Genomic DNA, 19731 nt, shown 5'->3' with positions numbered 1-19731 from the left:
GCCTTCCCAGTGGGAAGTTAAGGCCTTCTCGGTGGTAAGGAAACTGCCTGCAGTGTAGGAGACGCGGGTTCGATCTTTAAGTCGGGAAAATCCCCTGGAAAAGTAAATGGTAACCTGCTCCAGTATTCTTGCCTGGAAAATTCCATGGACAGAGGAGCCTGGCCGGCTGTAGTCCATGGGGTGGCAAAGAGTTGGACATGACTTAGCGACTGGACACAGCACAGCACAAGATAGATAACACATAGACAGACACACTTGGTAACTCAAGGGGCAACCAGGCCTTACCTCCCAGTAGTACCCAGAAGGCCCAGGTTTCAGAGCTTGCTCATGCATGTGCCTGGGAGAAGTGACCCCCCCCACCCCTGCCCTGGTCTCAGTTCCTGAGTATAGAATGAGGAGGTTTTCCTTCACAAACGTGCCCCCGAGGCTGCGGATGCATGGAATAAACCCAGCATCCACAGCAGGCCGTGGCTGGCCGTGCACGGGTCCCAAGCCGGGCCCGAGCTGCACGTGGGACCGGAGAGCACGAATTAGGACAGCGGCTGAGGGCTCGTGGGAACAATCCATCCAGAGCACCTTTCTGTCCACCCGGCCTGGGGAGGGCTCAGGCTTCTCCACCCAAACTCAGCCCCCTGGCAGCCTCCTCTGTGCCAGGGTGCCCGGGGGGCCCCTCCGCCCACGGTGCAGGGGAAACACCCCATCTCTGCAGGTGCTCCCACTTGCTGCCTGGACATGGCAGGGCCCTTTCCACGAAGAACCAAAGGACCAGAGCCCCTCAGTCCTTCTCCGAGTTCCTCCTACCAGGTCATGCTCAACGAATCCCAGCTCGTAAGGGCAGGGATTTCTCGCCACTTTTACACATGATAGCTGAGCCTGGGGGCCTGGCTCTAGCATGAGCTGGGCCACTAGGAATGGCTGTGTGATCTGATGAGCCACTTCCTGTCTCTGGACCACTGTCTCCCCACAAAGGGGCAGGGCTGTGAGATCCCCAAGGTCCCTTCCAAGATGCTGTGTTAGCTGGCCTACTCCAATCCCTCTGTGCTATGGGTGAGAGGCTCAGAGAGGCGAAGCGACGGTCCCAAGGTTGCCCAGCCACGTCTCAGCATCCTCAGTGCCGCACGCTCCCACGACCAGGCGCTGGTCGGGCACTGCCTCGGACGTCTCTCTGTATCCATCTCCAGGTCTCTGTGTGTCTTGAGTCTTCACGAGAGAGGGCTCATGCCTTCTCTGCCACGTGGTTTGGAGGCCCGCATAGAACGGGATGCATTTTACCTTGCAGAGTCATGGAACTGACCTGTGTGGCGTTCTTGTCCACCTCCAAGCTCGGTGCTAAGGGCTTTTAAAATGTCCTCTATTTCCAGCCCCTCATGGTTCCGCCCTTAGGAATGTATTTGATTCTGTCTGAGCCTCATCACAGCCCTAGAGGTGGTAAGGTGCAGGCTTTCCGATTCGGCAGTTGGTGTGAACCCCAGCCCTGGCTCTGATCAGCTGTGTGACCTGGGACGGTTACTTAACCTTCCTGAGCCCTCCAAGGTCCTGTATAATGGCCCATTCAGCCAGCCTCCCGGGTGGAGTGGGCTCAGGTGAGTCACATCCCCCGCTGTCCCTTCTGTTCCTCAGCAGAGAGAACACGGGCCACTGATGGCCGGGCCTCGCTGCGTCCCTGCGGGCGGCGAGGTAGGCGGCTGGTGGATGCGGAAAACCAAATGCAACACGGATTTCAGTGCACCACACGCTACATCTGCTTCTACCAGCTTGTTACAAAACTCCAGGACTTCAGAGAGAGACAGTCTGAAGACACACAGCACAGGTATGTCCAGACGGTATGAACCACACAGAGTCTTCCCAGGCCCACTGTCCTCCCGAGAGAAACGCCTGTTACCTGCCTCTCTGCACGGCCGCCAAGAGTACAGCAAAGTAACTCACTGGCCCTGCTGGCCACCCGCCCAGCTCCACGTCACAGTGGCTACTGTCTGTGGGGCTCTCTGAGGCCGGAGACCCAGGCACTCACCTCCTGGATGATGCAAGCACTGGAGAAGGTTCTAGTCCAACAGCCCTGGCCATCCCCCTCCTGGAACGCTGCTCCTTCCTCTCTCAGCCCCTGGAGAAAAGGGGATGGGTTTGCAGGGCCTGGGACGTTGCATTCCCCAGACAAGGCAAGGACTATGGGGGACAGAGGCTGAAAAAAGTAAACAAGCTTCGTCTGGGGCTGAATTGGGGGAGACCAACCTCTCCCTCATAGCTCAGCCAGTAATGAATCCACCTGCAATGCAGGACACTCAGGTTCAATTCCTGGGTCCGGAAGATCCCCTGGAGGAGGGAATGACAACCCACTCCAGTATTCTTGCCTGGAGAATCCCATGGACAAAGGAGCCTGGTGGGCTACAGTCCTTGAGGCCACAAAAGTGGGACACAACTTAGTGACTAAACCACCACCAGCACCATCAACTTCTGAAAATCTTGGCTCCTTGGGAGCTCAGTAGGTGACAAAGCAGGGATTTTCCAAAATTACGTAATTCGGCTCTAAAAGCCGAGTCTCTGAAGAGCCAGGATGGGCTGACAAACCGCAGGACGCATCTATCCCGCGATGCATCCCCTGTTCTTTGGGCCGGGGATCTGCCGCGTCTGCTCTCCAGGAAATGGCAGGCAGTGGGGACCCCTGGAGCCCCTTCCCCCATCAGAGTCAGGGCCTCCTGGGCTCCTTCGAGCTCAGGGAGGAGGCTGGCTTTGCTCATGACCTTGAAAGCAGGTGACAGCCTCCCTCGCCGAGCACTGAAAACAGAAGGTGCCTGCTCTCTCATTCTTTATTCACCTGGCAGGCGCCCTCTGCCCTTCCAGAGGCTGCACTCGTGATAAACGTAGGAGGCGGCACCAAACTGGCCACAGCAGGGAGTCTGAGGAGTCACGGGGGATGCCTGACGAACCCTGCGCCCAGGGCACCGGACTGCTGACCTTGAGCACGGCCGCCTTCCGACAGCCCGTGTGACCCCGGCCCTCACCAGCATGCCCTCCTCTCCCTGGTCTGCCCATGATAGCACCAGCCTCGAGGGGGTGACCCGTCAGAGGGGATGAGTGTCCACACACTGAGCCAGCACCTCGAGCTACGCAGTCTTCCACGCTGTTGCCAACATCCCCGTGCCCGGCGGTCTGGGGTCCATCAGAGCTGGACCTCAACACCCGAGGGCCTCCTGCATCCAAGTGTCTGCCCGGCACACCTTCGGCCATGGCGGGCCAGCTGCCCTGAGGCCTTGGAAATTCACATGTTCATGGATCTACCCTTACTCCCCCAGAAGGGCCTTAATTGCGTGCATGCGTGCTCATTCCTGTCTGACTCTTTGTGACCCCAAGGACTGTAGCCTACCAGGCGCCTCTGTCTATGGAATTTTCCAGGCAAGAATACTGGGGTGGGTTGCCATGTCCTTCTCCAGAGGATCTTCCTGACCCAGGGATCAAACCTGGGTCTCCTGCATTGTAGGCATATTCTTTACCATCTAAGCCACCGGGGAAGCCCAGAAGAGTCTCAGAAGCCCTCTAAACCAGTTCCCTTGCTTAAGAGGTGGAGAGAAGAGAAGCGAAAGGCAAAGGAGAAAAGGGAAGATATACCCATTTGAATGCAGAGTTTCAAAGAATAGCAAGGAGAGATAAGAAAGTCTTCCTCAACAATCAATGCAAAGAAATAAAGGAAAACAATAGAATGGGAAAGACTAGAGATCTCTTCAAGAAAATTAGAGATACCAATGGAATATTTCATGCAAAGATGGGCACAATAAAGGACAGAAATAGTGTGGACCTAACAGAAGCAGAAGATGTTAAGAAGAGGTGGCAAGAATACACAGTAGAACTATACAAAAAAGATCTTCATGACCCAGATAACCATGATGGTGTGATCACTCACTTAGAACCAGACATCCTGGAATGCAAAGTCAAGTGGGCCTTAGGAAGCATCACTACAAACAAAGCTAGTGGAGGTGATGGAATGCCAGTAGAGCTATTTCAAATCCCGAAAGATGATGCTGTGAAAGTGCTGCACTCAATATGCCAGCAAATTTGGAAAACTCAGCAGTGGCTACAGGACTGGAAAAGGTCACTTTTCATTCCAATCCCAAAGAAAGGCAATGCCAAAGAATGCTCAAACTACCATACAACTGCACTCCTCTCACAAGCTAGTAAAGTAATGCTCAAAATTCTCCAAGCCAGACTTCAACAGTACGTGAACTGTGAAACTTCCAGATGTTCAAGCTGGATTTAGAAAAGACAGAGGAACCTGAGATCAAATTGCTAACATCCACTGGATCATTGAAAAAACAAGAGAGTTCCAGAAAAACATCAATTTCTGCTTTATTGACTATGCCAAAGCCTTTGACTGTGTGGATCACAGGAAACTGTGGAAAATTTTGAAAGAGATGGGAATACCAGACCACCTGATCTGCCTCCTGAGAAATCTGTATGCAGGTCAAGAAGCAACAGTTAGAACTGGACATGGAAAAACAGACTGGTTCCAAATAGGGAAAGGAGTACGTCAAGGCTGTATATTGTCACCCTACTTATTTATCTTATATGCAGAGTACATCATGAGAAATGCTGGGCTGGATGAAGCACAAGCTGGAATCAAGATTGCTGGGAGAAGTATCAATAATGTCAGATATGCAGATGACACCACCCTTATGGCAGAAAGCAAGGAAGAACTAAAGAGCCTCTTAATGAAAATGAGAGTGAAAAAGTTTGCTTAAAACTCAACATTCAGAAAATGAAGATCATGGCATCTGGTTCCATCACTTCATGGCAAATAGATGGGGAAACAATGGAAACAGTGATAGACTTTATTTTTATTTTGGGGGGCTCCAAAATCACTGCAGATGGTGACTGCAGCCATGAAATTAAAAGACGCTTGCTCCTTGGAAGAAAAGTTATGACCAACCTAGACAGCATATTCAAAAGCAGAGACGTTACTTTGCCACCAAAGGTCCATCTAGTTAAGGCTATGGTTTTTCCAGTAGTCAGGTATGGATGTGAGAGTTGGACTATAAAGAAAGCTGAACACCAAAGAACTGATGCTTTTGAACTGTGGTGTTGGAGAAGACTCTTGAGAGTTCCTTGGACTGCAAGGAGATCCAACCAGTCCATCCTAAAGGAAATCAGCTCTGAATATTCACTGGAAGGACTGATGCTGAAGCTGAAACTCCAATCCTTTGGCTATCTGATGCGAAGAACTGACTCACTGGAAAAGACCCTCATGCTGGGAAAGACTGAAGGCGGGAGGAGAAGGGAATGACAGAGGATGAGATGGTTGGATGGCATCACCGACACAATGGACATGAGTTTGAGTAAGCTCCGGGAGTTGGTGAAGGACAGGGAGGCCTGGTGTGCTGCAGTCCATGGGGTCACAAAGAGTCAGACACGACTGAGGGACTGAACTGAACTGAGAGGTGGAGAACTGAGGCTGGAGAAGTGTCCAGAGCTGCTCCAGAGAGAAAAGAACTAGAACCCAGGCTCAGCTCTCCTGATCCCACAATCTGCTCTTTTCGTCCACAACCCGCACAGCTAATGCTCGCACACCATCTGGGGGTGATGAGTGAGGAGGGGGAGGCCCCTACTATCCAGATCACACATAGTCATCACCCACTGAGAAACGCAAGGTAACGGGTCCATACCTTGTGTGGTCCTTAGGACTTGGCGGCAAGTGCCATTCGCTGTGACAGATGGCAGAGTGGAAAGTTGTCCTGGACGTCCCCCTCCCTGACCTCCCTTCAGGCCAGGCACCTCTTCTCTGGTATCTCTGGCCCACACTTAGGAGAGCTTCTTGGAGGGGGTGACGGTGGGTACAGAAGGTGCAGGGGGCAGGGTGGTACCATAAACCCAGGCAGCACCGTGTGGGGCATGGGGTAAGACCCCAGGGGTAGGCACGGTGTCAACAGCCTCGGAAGTCATGAGGGAAAGCCTGGCTTCAGTCTAAAGGTGACAAGAGGAAACCGGAAGGGCTCATGACGAGAAAGGACGTAGGCCAGACTAGAAGGGCAGCCTTAGAGGTTCCGGAAGGCACAGTGGAGGCACAAACTGGGTGGAGGAAGCTGAGTTCACGGGAGAGACCCTCACATGCTTCTCCGGAAGAATCTAATGATGTTATTGCGTTCACCTTGGTACAGAGTCTTTTCATCTTGGTTCAGAGTCATGAAGGATACTCTTTCCATCTGCCTCTTCCAAGTCCTGTTGTGCGTGAGGCAACATCGACAAGTGGGTTAAAGTGCTAAGACTCAACCCTTTGTAGCCCAGATGTCCTTCAAAGGCAGATATGCTCAAGAATCAGGTCCTCAGGCCACAACACACACGCACAAGCCAGAAGATAACGTGAAAAGAAAGGCCAACCGTTGAACTATGGTCTGCTCCACCGATAGCAGAGCGCAAGGTCCGGCTTCAGCACTGTGTTTCCCAGGACACGGCTCCACGTCCACAGGGGCACAGGGTTCCATGCACACCGCATGAGCTGGGATCGGCTTCTCGTTTTCCAGGGGGCAGAGACTAAACCACGTCTTTCCAAGGGCAGTGAATGCATCTGCCAAACCTCCACACCACAGGAGAAAGTAATACCTCCATAGATTCAACACAACTCTACTGACATTTCAGACTTGGACATCTTTCTGACTTGGGCTGTTTCCGATTCTTTGCTTTCACTGGCATTTGAGATCAGGCTCACATTTCTTCATTTTTCTTAATTCATTTAAGAAATTGGCAGTGATGCTGGATGAGCATACTAACCTTGAGAGGAATCCTTGATGGTCATCTCTGGAAAGGAACCCTGAGCCTATTAAGGGTCATGCCTTGGATCTCATTGGTTGCTCCCCATGGAGGGTAGGGGGATGGGTGCAAGCAGGAACTAAGGCATCGGACTGGCAGGTATTGAGTGAACTGTATGTCGGGTGCTTGGGGGCTTCCCTAGTGGCTCAGACGGTAAAGAATTTGCCTGTAATGTGGGAGACCTGGGTACGATCCCTGGGTCAAGAAGATCCCCTGCAGAAGCAGAATGGCAACCCACTCTGGTATTCTTGCCTAGAGAATTCCACAAACAGAGGAGCCTGGCGGGTTACAGTCCATGGGGTTGCAAAGAGTCAGACACAACTGATCAACTAACACTTTCACATACATTAACTCATTCAATCCTTCCAATAACCCTGAGTGGTTGTCCAGTAGATATTTCCTCTGCCCTACAAATGACAAAACTGAGACTCAGAGGAAAACAGAACCTTGCCCAGAATCGCCCAGTTAGCAAACATCTGGGACACAGTCCCTGGGCCACCTGACTCCATCCAAGGCCACTGTTTGCGTCTCTACAGCTCAGACATCTTGACCCAAGACACCCTCCTGGCATACAGAGTGGTCCATACAATCTCCTGGCCTCCTTACTGGGCACCATGGGCTAACTTCATCTAGCACCTGTGAGGCGATGTTGAAACTGAATTCTGACAGTGGAGCCGGTGTCCATGCTTGAGGCCGAAACCTCAGCCAATGGGAGATCCAAAGGCAGAGAGCACACACATATCCTGAGTCCTAGAAGAAGGTCGGAGGACAGCTGAGTGTAGCTTGCAGGAGAGATGAGACAGGAAAGGCAGCTCTGGGCTAGACTGGGGACCTTGGACGCTGGAGTGAACTTCTAGGACTTTATTTTAAGGGCAATTAGGAAGCCAGCGAAGGATTTAAAGGCAGTAGTGTCGACATCTGATTTGCATTTTTGGAAGATCACTCTGGCTGTGGAATTGAGCATTCCACCCAATACACACACACACACACATACATTTTCAGGCTGGTTTACAATGGACAGCTCCCCATGCCAAGACCCAGCTGCCTGGACTCTCAGGACCACACTCCAGCTCCACTTGGCGCCAGAACATTCTGTCACCTACTGGGCTCCAGTCCACATCACCTTGGAATTCTTTACTGGCATGTGAGGTCATCCATCCATGCCAGCTTCCGTCTCCAGGAAACACATAAGCGGAGGATGCCTGGGACCCTCCTTGACAAGCAAGGCATTCTCTGTCTTTTAATTACATTACATTTTTAAATGCTATTACAGCTGAAGCCTATTCCTACTTTTTTATTAGAAGCATATTCTTAAAAATCTGTTCTCTTAAGCATCATTTCGAATGAATGCATAGCATTTCACAACTTGGGTGATGGCATCAAGGTAACATCTTTAAGAGTGGCAGTGATTTTCCTGGTGGTCGAGCGGTTAAGCATCCACCTGCCAATGCAAGAGACACAGGCTCGATCTCTGGTCAGGGAAAATCCCACATGCCTCAGGCCAACTAGGCCCACAATTACTGAGCCTGTGCTCTAAAGCCTCGGAACGCAACTACTGAGTCCACACACCCCAGAGCCCACGAGCCACAACAAAAGCCCCTGCAGTGAGAAGACCACCCACCACAACCAGCGAAAAGCCCACCATGTAGCAATGAAGATCTGGTCCAGCCAAAAAAGAAAGTGACGAGGGGATTCCCTGGTGGTCCAGGCGTTAGGATTCCACACTTGCGTTGCCAAAGGCCTGGATTCAAGGCCTGGCCGGGGAGCTGAGATGGCAAGTCCTGTCCCCACTGCACCTCAGCCCTGTGCCTCCCCTGCAGACGTGAGTATCCGCCAGTCAAATGCTTGAACTCCCCCCAAGCCTAGTCTTGCAGGCTTGTCAGGTGCACGGGCCTTAATTAAGGCAATCTCTCAGATGCTCTGCACACCAGGGCTTTGCGGGAGAGCTCAGACTTGAACTGAGGGCCTTTCCTCTCCTTCCCATGGAGTCTGACAGCTTCCCCCCACATTGAGGAACACTTCCTATTAGCTCCCCCTCCATCACATGAGCCCCTGAAAGCTACCGAACAATTCAGTTCAGTTCAGTTCAGTCGCTCAGTCGTGTCCGACTCTGCGACCCCATAGACTGCAGCACACCAGGCCTCCCTGTCCATCACCAACTCCCGGAGTTCACCCAAACTCCTGTCCATTGAGTCGGTGATGCCATCCAGCCATCTCATCCTCTGTCGTCCCCTTCTCCTCCTGCCCTCAATCTTTCCCGGCATCAGGGTCTTTTCAAACGAGTCAGGTCTTCGCATCAGGTGGCCAAAGTATTAGAGTTTCAGCTTCAGGATCAGTCCTTCCAATGAATATTCAAAACTGATTCCCTTCAGAATGGACTGGTTGGATCTCCTTGCATTCCAAGGGACTCTCAAGGGTCTTCTCCAACACCACATTTCAAAAGCATCAATTCTTCGGCACTCAGCTTTCTTTATAGCCCAACTCTCACATCCATACCTGACTACTGGAAAAACCATAGCCTTGACTAAACAAACTGTAGATCCCATAAAAAGGACTCATCATTTTCCTCCTCACCTGCTCCATGAAGGGCACCACCAACTAACCACCCCAGCGCCAAGTCAGATACGAGGCCTCACTGCCATTTCATATCACACACAAGTGGATGTGTTAACATATGTCCAGAAGAAACCCACAGCATCATCCCCGATTGCTTACTCACACCCGCTTTATTACTCACAAAGACTGACTTCCTCCACCACCCAGACGTCTACAGTCTGTCACATGCTCCATCACCACTGGCTGCCGAGCACGACCACCTCGCCCCCCTCGGGACCACTGCTCAGCATTCTCAGTGCCCTGCTCGCTGTGCGACCGCCCTGTCCTGACCCACCTCTGCCCTGGAAGCACAGCAGCTTTGCACGCTTCTCTCTGGAGGACCTCAGGCTTCCTCTGGGCTTTGGCCCTGGCCTGGCCCCAGCTCAGCTTCCTCTCTAGCTCCCCCTATCCTCCCAACCTCACTCTTTCAGCTCCTGCTACTGGGCTCAAAGGTCCTAGGCCAGCTCTGTCTCCAGACCCCACTGGCTCACCCTCCACCCTCGCTGTGGCCTCAGCTGAATGGCCTGTCCCTCAACACCTGGCTGACCCTCAACAGTCCACGAGGACCCAGCCTCTCCCCCAGAGAGCCTCCCCAGACCCTACTCAGGCTTACTCGTCCCACAAGACTGGCCACAGCGCGCAAGTCAACCCTTCCTTCCCCACGTCCTTTGGGAAAGTGGACACAGAACAAATAAGAAGTCCAGACAAACCTCCTACCCTCTCCTCTCTTCCCTTTACCTGCTGGTTCGATTCGCCCTTGGTCTTGCCACGTCCACCAGCTGCTTCCTGTCTATCTGCTAGAACAGAGCCTCCACGCTGCTCTATGGAAGCATCATCACCCGGGGGACCTTACTGGACAGGCGGGCTCCTGGCCCCACCACCCCCAGTGGCCGATTCTGCAGGGAGGCAGTGGGGCAGGTATGCCCGTGACAAACCCTCTCCTCGGGGTGGCTCTGAGCCTGGCAACGTGGGGGAACCGCCGGGGCCGTTTCTTTCTCTCCTCCCTTTTCCTTGCGGGTCTCACCCTGAGCGTCTGGGGCTATCCCTTCCATCTCAGAACTGGATTAGGCGTCACGGCTCCGGCCAGTCCATAATTAAGTGCCTCCTCTCCTTCCCTCTTCTGGGATGCTTCCTCTGACTCCACCCTGACTTCTCCCAACTCGACTTTAAGGCTAGTCTGTGCCTTTTCATCTCTTGAGCCTGTTTTCTCTCTGACTGCACTGCTCCTCATGGGCACCTCAGCCCACTGGACGTCTTAGGAACGGAAAATGAAACCGCAGAGATTCAAGGAGGGACTCAGGGCAGGAGTCTGGCCCTGCTGTTTCTGTTCCCACACATCCAAGTTGAGGTCTTGGCAAGCATTACACATAGAGGCCCAGGACCTCACGGGTATCCAGAAGAAAGCAAAAGTCCCAGAGAGTTAGGGGGAATGGATGAAAACGGAGACACGTCTTCACTATAACTCCATGTAGAAGCATGTTATTTAATGATTATACAGAGAAGATGCCAGCTCTGTGGCAGGAAGTGTGGCGGGCACATGCTCAGTCATATCCAACTCTTTGCAACCCCATGGACTATAGCCCACCAGGCTCCTCCATCCACGGGATTCTCCAAGCAAGAATACTGGAGTGGGTTGCCATTTCCTTCTCCAGGGGATGTTCCCAGGCCAGGGATCAAACCTGCATCTCTTGCGTCTCATGCACTGGCAGGAGGACTCTTCACCACTTGTACCACCGGTAGGAAGAGAAATCTCTAAAACAGGCAGTAAAGGGAGAAAGGACCGTTCTGTGAGGCAGGTGAGATGGAAACAGAGCAGGCCACCCTGGGAGTCACTCATCATCCGGCCCCTTGTCTTAACCCAAGGCCTTAATGGGGTCTTCACCAACCCATGGGCTGCTCCACGGATGTTCAGAGGAGCCCGTGGACCCCACCACCCACCTAGCATCCCGATGCCAGTGCTTCCGTCCTGAGCCCAGATCACCAGCCCCTGTTCTCAGCCTCCTCGGGTTACTTCCCACACTGGCAGCTTTCCCTCTAATGTGCAAATCCTTCCCGCGTAGGCAGGAAAAATACCGGCATTCTGGCTCTCCTCCCAGCACCTGGTAGCCTTGAACACACCGAGGATGTAACAAACGGGTAAGAAGGCAGCCTAGTGCAGAGGCCTGTGAACGAGTTTTGGACCCAGGCCCCAGCTCTGAGGTCACTGGCTGCCAGAGGATCCAGCGAGATGATGCCCGTAGGACCCACAGCCTCTCATTACATACAGACCCTCCTCGGATAAGCAAAGAAGGGTGTTTGCAGCTGTCATGGTCAAGGATGCCCTGAAACGGATAAAAAGGCATTAACTGACACTGCAGAAGTATTATTACCTTAGCAAAAACACAGTCTTTGCTTTATCCCTGAGGGTTCCTCATGCAAGTTCTCCTTTCCTGGAGGATGTGCTGGGCTTACACTCCTGAGATGCACAGGGTCCTCCCTGGAGGAGTCTAGTCTGCCCATAACAACACATGTTTCATTGTCTGCAATATTCCACACCCAAGGTTTACCAGCCAGGGCTCTAACAGGGAGGGTATTCTCAGAAAGTTCAGGAACCACGTTTATGTGCCTCTCTTGGCAAGCAGCTGTAATTGTCACCCAGGGCTTTAATAAAGCCCATCTAAAAGTTGTAGACTGCACCCATGGAGATAACTAAGCCTGCAATAATAAATCTTGTCAAAATAGGAAATTCATTTCTTTCCTGAAAATGAAATGGAGAAAATGATTTAAAGTGTCCTTTTTCTCATTTACCAGCACTGAAATAATAATGGGCTGGCCTTGCCAAGCCAATGTCAAGATTTCACATCACCACTGGAAGTCAGGCTGGAGCTTTGGCTTTGAATTCATTAGAAAGAATAATTTAATTAACAAATGTTATTATGTTACTAACTGTAACCTCTTAAATAGACAGGAGTTTTAAAGTTTACAAAGTACACCTCCTTTATTCTCATTTCAATTTCACAGATGAGAAAACTGAGGCTCAAAGAAATTTGGTGGCCAATAGGTACGAGAACTGAAACCAGAATCCAGGCGCCTGACTCCCAGCCCAGCGCTCTGTACAAGGTAGATGTTTGAGCTGCTTTTCAAGAACCAGGAATGGCGAGATGGAGCCAAGCAAAGCATATCTGCCTTTTCCAAAAACCAAAACACTGATGGCACCAGACTTTGCCTTAGTTGGAATAATTCAGGGAGGGGGAAAAGAAACCCCAGATTGACTTAGTTCCACCTCTATAGGGCCAACTCTTCAAACATCAAATAGAAAGACCAAGGGAAAAACTTTTGAACCAGTTAAATGTAGCTCCTGAATCATTTCAAGCCATAAATATTTGTTGAGCAGTTATGTGCAAAGACTGGCTTTGGCTTCAAGGAGCTTATAATCTAGTAGAAGGGATAAAATAAGAACACACGTCTCATACACACACACGCATGCACGTGCACACACACACCCAGAACAAAGGCTGGGGCAACCCAGAATGCAGAGAAAGAGTGATGGAGGATTTAGGAAAGCCACCTCATGCAAAGAGTTGACTCACTGGAAAAGACTTTGCTGCTGGGAGGGATTGCGGGCAGGAGGAGAAGAGGACGACCGAGGATGAGATGGCTAGATGGCATCACTGATTCGATGGACGTGAGTCTGAGTGAACTCCGGGAGTTGGTGATGGACAGGGAGGCCTGGCGTGCTGCAATTCATGGGGTTGCAAAGAGTTGGACACGACTGAGTGACTGAACTGAACTGAACTGAACTTGAAGAGTGATGGGCTTTGATGGTGAAGGAGGAAGGAATGGTTGATGAGTTCACCCTACGGAGACAAAGCCCGGGAATGAACCAACATACGTGAAAACTGTCTGGCACGTGGAACCCACTCACTAAAGCTTGCTTGTGTTTATGGAAAGACAGGAGGAAGAGTCCTTCAGTTCAGTTGTTCATTTGCTCTGTCATGTCTGACTCAACTGAACTGAACTGGAGAACTCTTTCCCCCTTCTTTCCAAAAAAAACAAGCAAGTCCTTAGACTGAGGTGAAAAGATAAACTTTGTCATATTGAGAGGAGATAAGCAGAACTAGCGAGCAAGAGAAGGGTCCCAGGGTTGGCTCCTGGTCCCCTCGCAAGAGGTCCCTTGCTCCAGGTTCTGAATCTCAGCTGCCGCTCCACCTACTCTGAGCAGCGGCTATGATGCGCCAACCACACGCTGCTGGATACAACTAAGGGTCTAACACCTTCTTTGCCCATAAGACCCTGCTCTCTGGGTCTAGCGGATGGTTGAGGGTGACGTCACATAGCCCCCAGGGAATGGCCCCAGCAAAACTGCCCCTGCAGCAGGGAGGGAGGACTGGATTGGGAGATGGCCAGAGAGCGAGTTGGGAAAGTTCTCGCATCTTCAGCCAGTGCCAGCGCCTCCCAGCACTCCAGAGAAGAGCAAGGCCACGTCCCTGTGTTGAGGCTCCCTGGTACTAAAATAAGAGACACCAAGGTGGCAGTTACCCAAGTCGTGATACATTTTAAAGGCTTAAAACTAAATAAATGAGTGCATTTAATAGTGAACATGCAATCATGATGCTTTCCAAAAGCCAAGTGGAGATTTCACATACACATATCAAGGCATACGGCGACATACACTACTGCAGTGATTTCATGGCAGGACCTTGGTTTAAGGATGTGTGAGGAACGTGCTTCTTTCTGATCCTGTGCATTCTTCTTGGGTTGAATGTATAGATTCACTTGAAGGTACCAGCAGACGTTTACATCTGGGACCCTTTACAAATGGGAAATGTGGGTTCACAGGACCCTCCTGCCTAATTTCCTGCCCTTCATCCCATTCTTATTCACCCACGCCTCCCTGCTCCATCCCACCCTCTTCCTGGGAATAAGCCCTGGCCACCCCACAGGGCCAACAGTCTCCCACAGGTCCCCCTAAATCTCCCTGTGATTCCAGTCACTGGATCAATGGAAGACATCTCCGCAGTCCAGGAGCAGAGCCTCGTCTGCTGCATGAGGAAGGCCCAGGGCCCCGGAGGATGCTGCGGAGGCTGGCAGGGCCGACAACACTGTCTGCACAGCTAAGCAGAGATGGCCACTTTCTGCTCCTGGGCTTCCGTTTTTTCCTTTCTGTACCCTCACCTGGGCTCCTCAGGGCCCTCTGCAAACACTGCTGTTCCAAATGGCTAAACTCACTTGACATTTAGTGCAGCAGGGACCCTGCAAGGGACTAACTGCAGGCTCGGTGGTAGAAATCACTGCACCAAAAAATTAGATGGTTCCACTGCCTGCCTACAAGGCTCCGGTGGTTTGCAAAGTGATCAGGAATGAAAGAAAAGTCGGGCTTTCTTTAGGTGCTCCCTAAAGACAGACAAGAGTGCACTGCTCACCTAACACAAGCGATGACCAAGAACCACCTGGGCGAACAGAGGCAGACATAAGACCCCACCCGTTCACCCACCCATCCCCACCCCCACATTCATGGCATGCCTGCTGGGTATCAGATGGACAGCTGTGAACAGGGCCTGGTCCCCTCCTTCACCAACATCAGAGGATGAAGGAGATGGACAGAATAAGAGACGAGGAGAAAGCTCAGTAAATGCCACCCGGGGCACTTACAGGTGCTGCAGGCTGAGGGTCACCCCTTAAAGTAGGGCTGAGATTCCAGCCCCCTTCTCTGTTTGCCTCCTTCCCTCTTCCTACTTACCCCACCCCTTTCTTGAATTCTGCCTCACCTCACCTTCGTCTCCAAACTCCTCATCCTCGTCTCCCAACCTTAAGCTCCAAGAAGGCAGAAAAAGCATACATATCCTTATGCCCAAGGCTTCTTCAGCCCTAGAAAGCTGCTGTTCTTAATGCAAATGCCTGCTTAACACATGCCCTGCAATTTATTTACTTCCATCCCCATCTTCAGATGCAGGGGACTTAGCAAGTCAGCATCATAAATACTGGATCTTATTTATTTATTTTTCCAAAAAGCTGCAGTTCCAACAGCAGGCATCTGATGAGGACGTATGCCGCACAAGCAGAGAACTGAATGAAGCCCCAGAAGAATGCAGGCCTTTTTCCAGCTACAGAGTCTGAGCTCAATTCCCTGCGTCGAGGTGGTTTCTATCTGTGTCAGTCAGCACGTCACAACAGCAGCCTCCAGGCCCGCTGCACAGCACCCCTCAGCCAGCGCCTTCCCACACAATACCAGCAACTGTAAAAGCTGCAACCACCACTGAAGTTACAACCGTGATGATTTCTACAAACGGGGAGCGCTGCGGTTCTGCTCCGTCAGACCCCGATAAGTAGGTTACCCGTGGGACAAACGCCTTCCCTTTCCGTAAATCCAGAATGCCCTTGCTGAGCTCCGCGCTCCCCTGAATTACCGGTTCACTGGCATCAAACGACTATCTGCATGTGTGAATTCTTTCTTCGTGCTGAGATGAGGGTGGTTCCACAGCCTCCCCGAGTCTGGGGTGACCAGGGTAGAGCCCTCAGCTGCTCAGTCTTAACATACTTCGCCTCAAACCATGAGTTCGTTGAAAAATGGGTCTAACGAAGACCTCACCTTATGTGAACCCTCCCTTGGGCCCCCACCCCCACCTCGGCCATCTGCTCAACCAGCTCCTGCACGCGCGTCCTCAGCCCTCTCCAACCAGCCTTTCTGCTCTGCTGTGCCTCCCCTCACCTTTCCCCAAGGGCCTGCCACCTTCTTGCGATGTTGCCTTTTGCTATAAATTTTAACTTGGCACTCTGAAATGGCTCGCAAGACCAGGCTGATGGCAAAAAGAACTCACTAGCATTACGAAACACAAATACAGCACCCCAACACCTCATCTCATACCTTAGTGCCCCTCTAGCCCAAAAATCCCTTGAAGAGTTTACAGCATCGCTATCACTTTGAATTCAGCTTTCCTTATTATTGCTGTATCCCTCCTAGCACCCAGGATACTGCGTAAAATAATGAAAATCTGTGTGGAAGATTTTCAAATGCTTACTGACGCAGTATGCTGTGACCAGCTAGTAAAACAAAATAACCCAACTGGTTGGGCGGGGTGGGGCGGTGGGGGGGGAGTGCAGAATATGTTATCAGCTAGACTTGACATGGAGATTAAGTTGACTAAGAATGTCCAGATTAAGAAACAAAAAGAATATTGGACTTGCTACTTTTCTAGGTGTGTCTTGCAGGCAGTTGGGATTCAGAGTTATACTGAAGGGAGTTACAGTGAATGGAAAGAATTCTCAGAAGAGAGGAAAGGGAGACTTTTGTTTTGATTCTGGCTCTCTCTCTCTCTCTCTCTCTCTCTCTCTATATATATATATATATATATATATATATATATATATGGTCTCAGGAGCATCAAGGAAGAGGCTGGGAGCAAAAAGTGGGATAAAAACATTGAGTGAGCAGTTTGGGAGAGGATGGGCTTGGCTCCTAAAGCACGAGGCAGGGATGGAAATAGAGAACATGCCTTCCTAAGGAGAAGTTTACATTCATGCCAAGAAAGTGGGTGAGCACTGTCAGATATAACAAGACTGCCCCCCGGCCTGACTCACAAGATGGGCTCTGGGCTCCAGTATTTCAGATGCAGCAGAAGGGCCTGATGGAGCGTTCTAAGTGGCACCAACCCAAACTCCCGCTCCCCGTCAACTTGGAGAAGGCTTCTTTTTAGGTCCTGCTAAAGTGGTGGTGCCTTGGTGCAACTACGATTTACACATGAGACGGCAATCCCTTGTGGGGGAGGAAGACTGCCTTTGAAAGGGATATAGGAAAGCCTAGCGCACCGGCCACTTGGGGTGCAATCAGAGAACGTCTTTGCTCCTGGATTTCATCTCGAGGAACTGGCTGGATGTGGGTCTTGCTAACTGGCTGGTATGAGGAGGAGTAGGACCCACAGGCAGCCTGTCCCCACGCTGCTCTCAACCACAGGCTTCAAACTTCCTTCTCAGAGGGAGCCAATTTCAAGAAAAAAAAAAAATGTTTCCTTCTCAATCAACCAAGACCAGCGTCTCAGTCCTGGAACCCCGAGGGCCACATTCCCAGGCAATGGGCTCACAGGCCATGCCCCACCTCACCGTCCACATGTTAAAACGGCTCTGCTGGAGCTGAAGTTCGGCCCGTCTCCAACCCAAAGAACCGCATCCATAGGTGCCTGGCCTCCTCCATGGGAGCCTCCAAAACACCCCGACTGGAGCCCTCGCCCAGTCAACTGACTCCCTCCCTTCACAAGTGAAGGCATTTCTCACCAAAGGTGTTTTTATTAAAGGGTGCTTTGAGTTGGGGGTAGAAAGGCCCCAGACCCAGAGTGCTGAACAGACAGCAATTGCCCTAAGGGGTCTGGGTCTTTGTGGGGGCTGTCTTGTCACTACCAGCCCCGGCCCCCACCACCAACCGACTCCTACACAAAAAGGAGACCTGTTCTCTGACCAGGCCCCTGAGCCAGGCTGGACAGCACCTGGGGCCGGTTTCCAAAGGGAAGTTCTTTTGGTCATCCGCTGCTCATCTTGAGTGACCCCAACTGGAGACGGTGCCAAATGCCCACCCGTCCCCTGCCTCCATCAGGCTAAGCAGTTCTGCCCCGGGGCCCCACAGGGTCAGTCAAGGTGCTTCCCGGGGTTCAAGGAGGGTGGGGAAAGGGCAGAGGCTCCACCATTGAGACCTGGGAAGGAGGCTCTCCGCGCCTCCGAGAGTGGGTCACCGGGGAGGCGGCGGGCAGAGCGGTCTCCGGAGCCCGGGGCCGCATTTCCCAAAGCGGCTTCCTTGGAAAGCCCGGGAGAGACGGCGAGCAGCCCCCAACCCGGCGCCGACCACGGGGGGCGGGGGGACGAAAAGTTCCTCCCGGCGGCGCCTGGCCCGCGGCGTCTGTCCAAGGTGCTGAAAGGTCTCCGCGGCCGGGCGGGCTCCTGCGCGCCCTCAGCCTCCGGGCCGCCCGCTCTGCCCTTCCAGCCCCTTGCCCCGTCCTCCTCCGGCCGCTGCGAAGCCCTCTCCCTCCACCGCTCCTGCCCCGCGCGCCCTGCACTCGGCAACATCGCCTCGACCGGCCGCGGGGCCCCGCGTCCCCCTGTCTCTCCGGGCTCCGCCGCGCCCCTTCCCCCAGCGGCCACCTCCGGGCGCCTCTGCCTCCCGGCTTGCCGCCCGCCCCCCCAACCCGCCACCCCTTACCTTCTTCTTTCGGTCACGGGAGCGGTTCCTCCGCTTCCTGTTGGATTCCTCCTTCTCCTTTTGCTCCTGGAGGGCCTGCGCCTCGATGTCTTTGATTTTCTTCAGCTGTTTGGCCGCTTGAGCCATGGCCGGTCACCGTGCTCCGGTGGGTCCCCGCCTCCCGGGCCCTTCGCACTTGGCGATCCAGGTGGCGACACCCTCCCGGGGAGGAAAAACGGAGTCTGCCCTCCGCGGTGTGTGGTGGGGGGAGGGGGCGGGGGGGGATCCGGGGCGGCGGGGGGCGCTGCCCTCCCCGCGGCGGGAGGCTGCGGCCGGGTCGGCGGGGACGCGGCCGCAAGAGGCGCTGAGGGCGAGGAGCGCGGCGGCTGCCCGGCGGCCCCCGGATGGCGCCTCCCGCCGCGGCCGGAGCTCCTGGCGGGCGCCCGGGACGGGCTCTGGGCTCTGCCCCACCGCCTCCCTCCTCCCCTCCCTCCGGCCCCCTCCCTCTCCTGCGGCGGCGGCGGCGGCGGCGGCGGCGCGGGGGGCGGGGGCGGGGAGGCGGCTCGTACTGCGGCGAGCGGCGGGCGGCGGGCCGCGGGGAGGGGCGGACCCCAGCAGTTAACGCAGGAGGGCGCGGGGGCAGCTGGCAGCCGGGCTGCCCCGCCGGCCCGACGAGGCTCGGCGCGCGCGGCGCCCGCGCTGGCGCATTGCGAGCGCCCGGCAGCAGGCGCGCGGGCCGGCCGGGCTCCGCCACTGCAGTGCCGCCGCCGCCAGACGCACGGGCCCCCGCGCCGTCGGGTCGCGGGGAACAAAGCCGCCGCGCCGCCCGGAGCTGCCGGAGGGCCCCGCCGCAACGAGCCGGGGGACGCAGGGGAGGCTGCCCAGCCGACCAGCGCGCCTGGTAGCGGCGGCGGAAGCGACCGCATCGCGGGGCGCGGAGGCCAGGCCCGCGTGGCCCGGGCGGGGGTCGGGGGCGCGGCGGTTCCGGGCCTGGAGCGCCCCCGGGCGGCGGCCGAGGGGCCCGGGACGCACCCCACCCCACCTGACCCCCGCCCGGCCTTCCGCCTCGGGCGCCCGCGGAGGGGCACGGTGTCCAGGCTCCCCGGAAGCTCCGGTTCCCCCAGCCGCTCGCCTAGAGCTTGATTTGCCCGGCCAGACCATGTGGGCCTTTCATTTGCATATTTACCAATTACAGATAGGAA

The 19731-nt window shown here is 53.9% G+C and overlaps 1 protein-coding gene across 4 annotated transcripts in view; it reads right to left on the bottom strand.

The window, feature by feature from the left end:
* ANK1 (ankyrin 1) overlaps window positions 1–18799 on the bottom strand; it is a 241294-nt gene extending 222495 nt beyond the window's left edge. For 2 of the 4 annotated variants that reach the window (XM_018041978.1, XM_018041979.1), the window contains exon 1: window positions 18551–18793. In XM_018041978.1, coding sequence (XP_017897467.1) covers window positions 18551–18676 — 126 coding nt within the window. In that variant the 5' untranslated portion in view covers window positions 18677–18793. Of the gene's footprint in view, window positions 1–18550 lie in introns of all 4 variants that reach the window. The other 2 variants (XM_018041977.1, XM_018041976.1) reach the window with 2 other exon arrangements.

Source organism: Capra hircus, chromosome 27, assembly GCF_001704415.2.
Source record: "Capra hircus breed San Clemente chromosome 27, ASM170441v1, whole genome shotgun sequence".
Classification (NCBI taxonomy): Eukaryota; Metazoa; Chordata; class Mammalia; order Artiodactyla; family Bovidae; genus Capra; species Capra hircus.
This window is presented reverse-complemented; position numbering and strand designations above follow the sequence as displayed.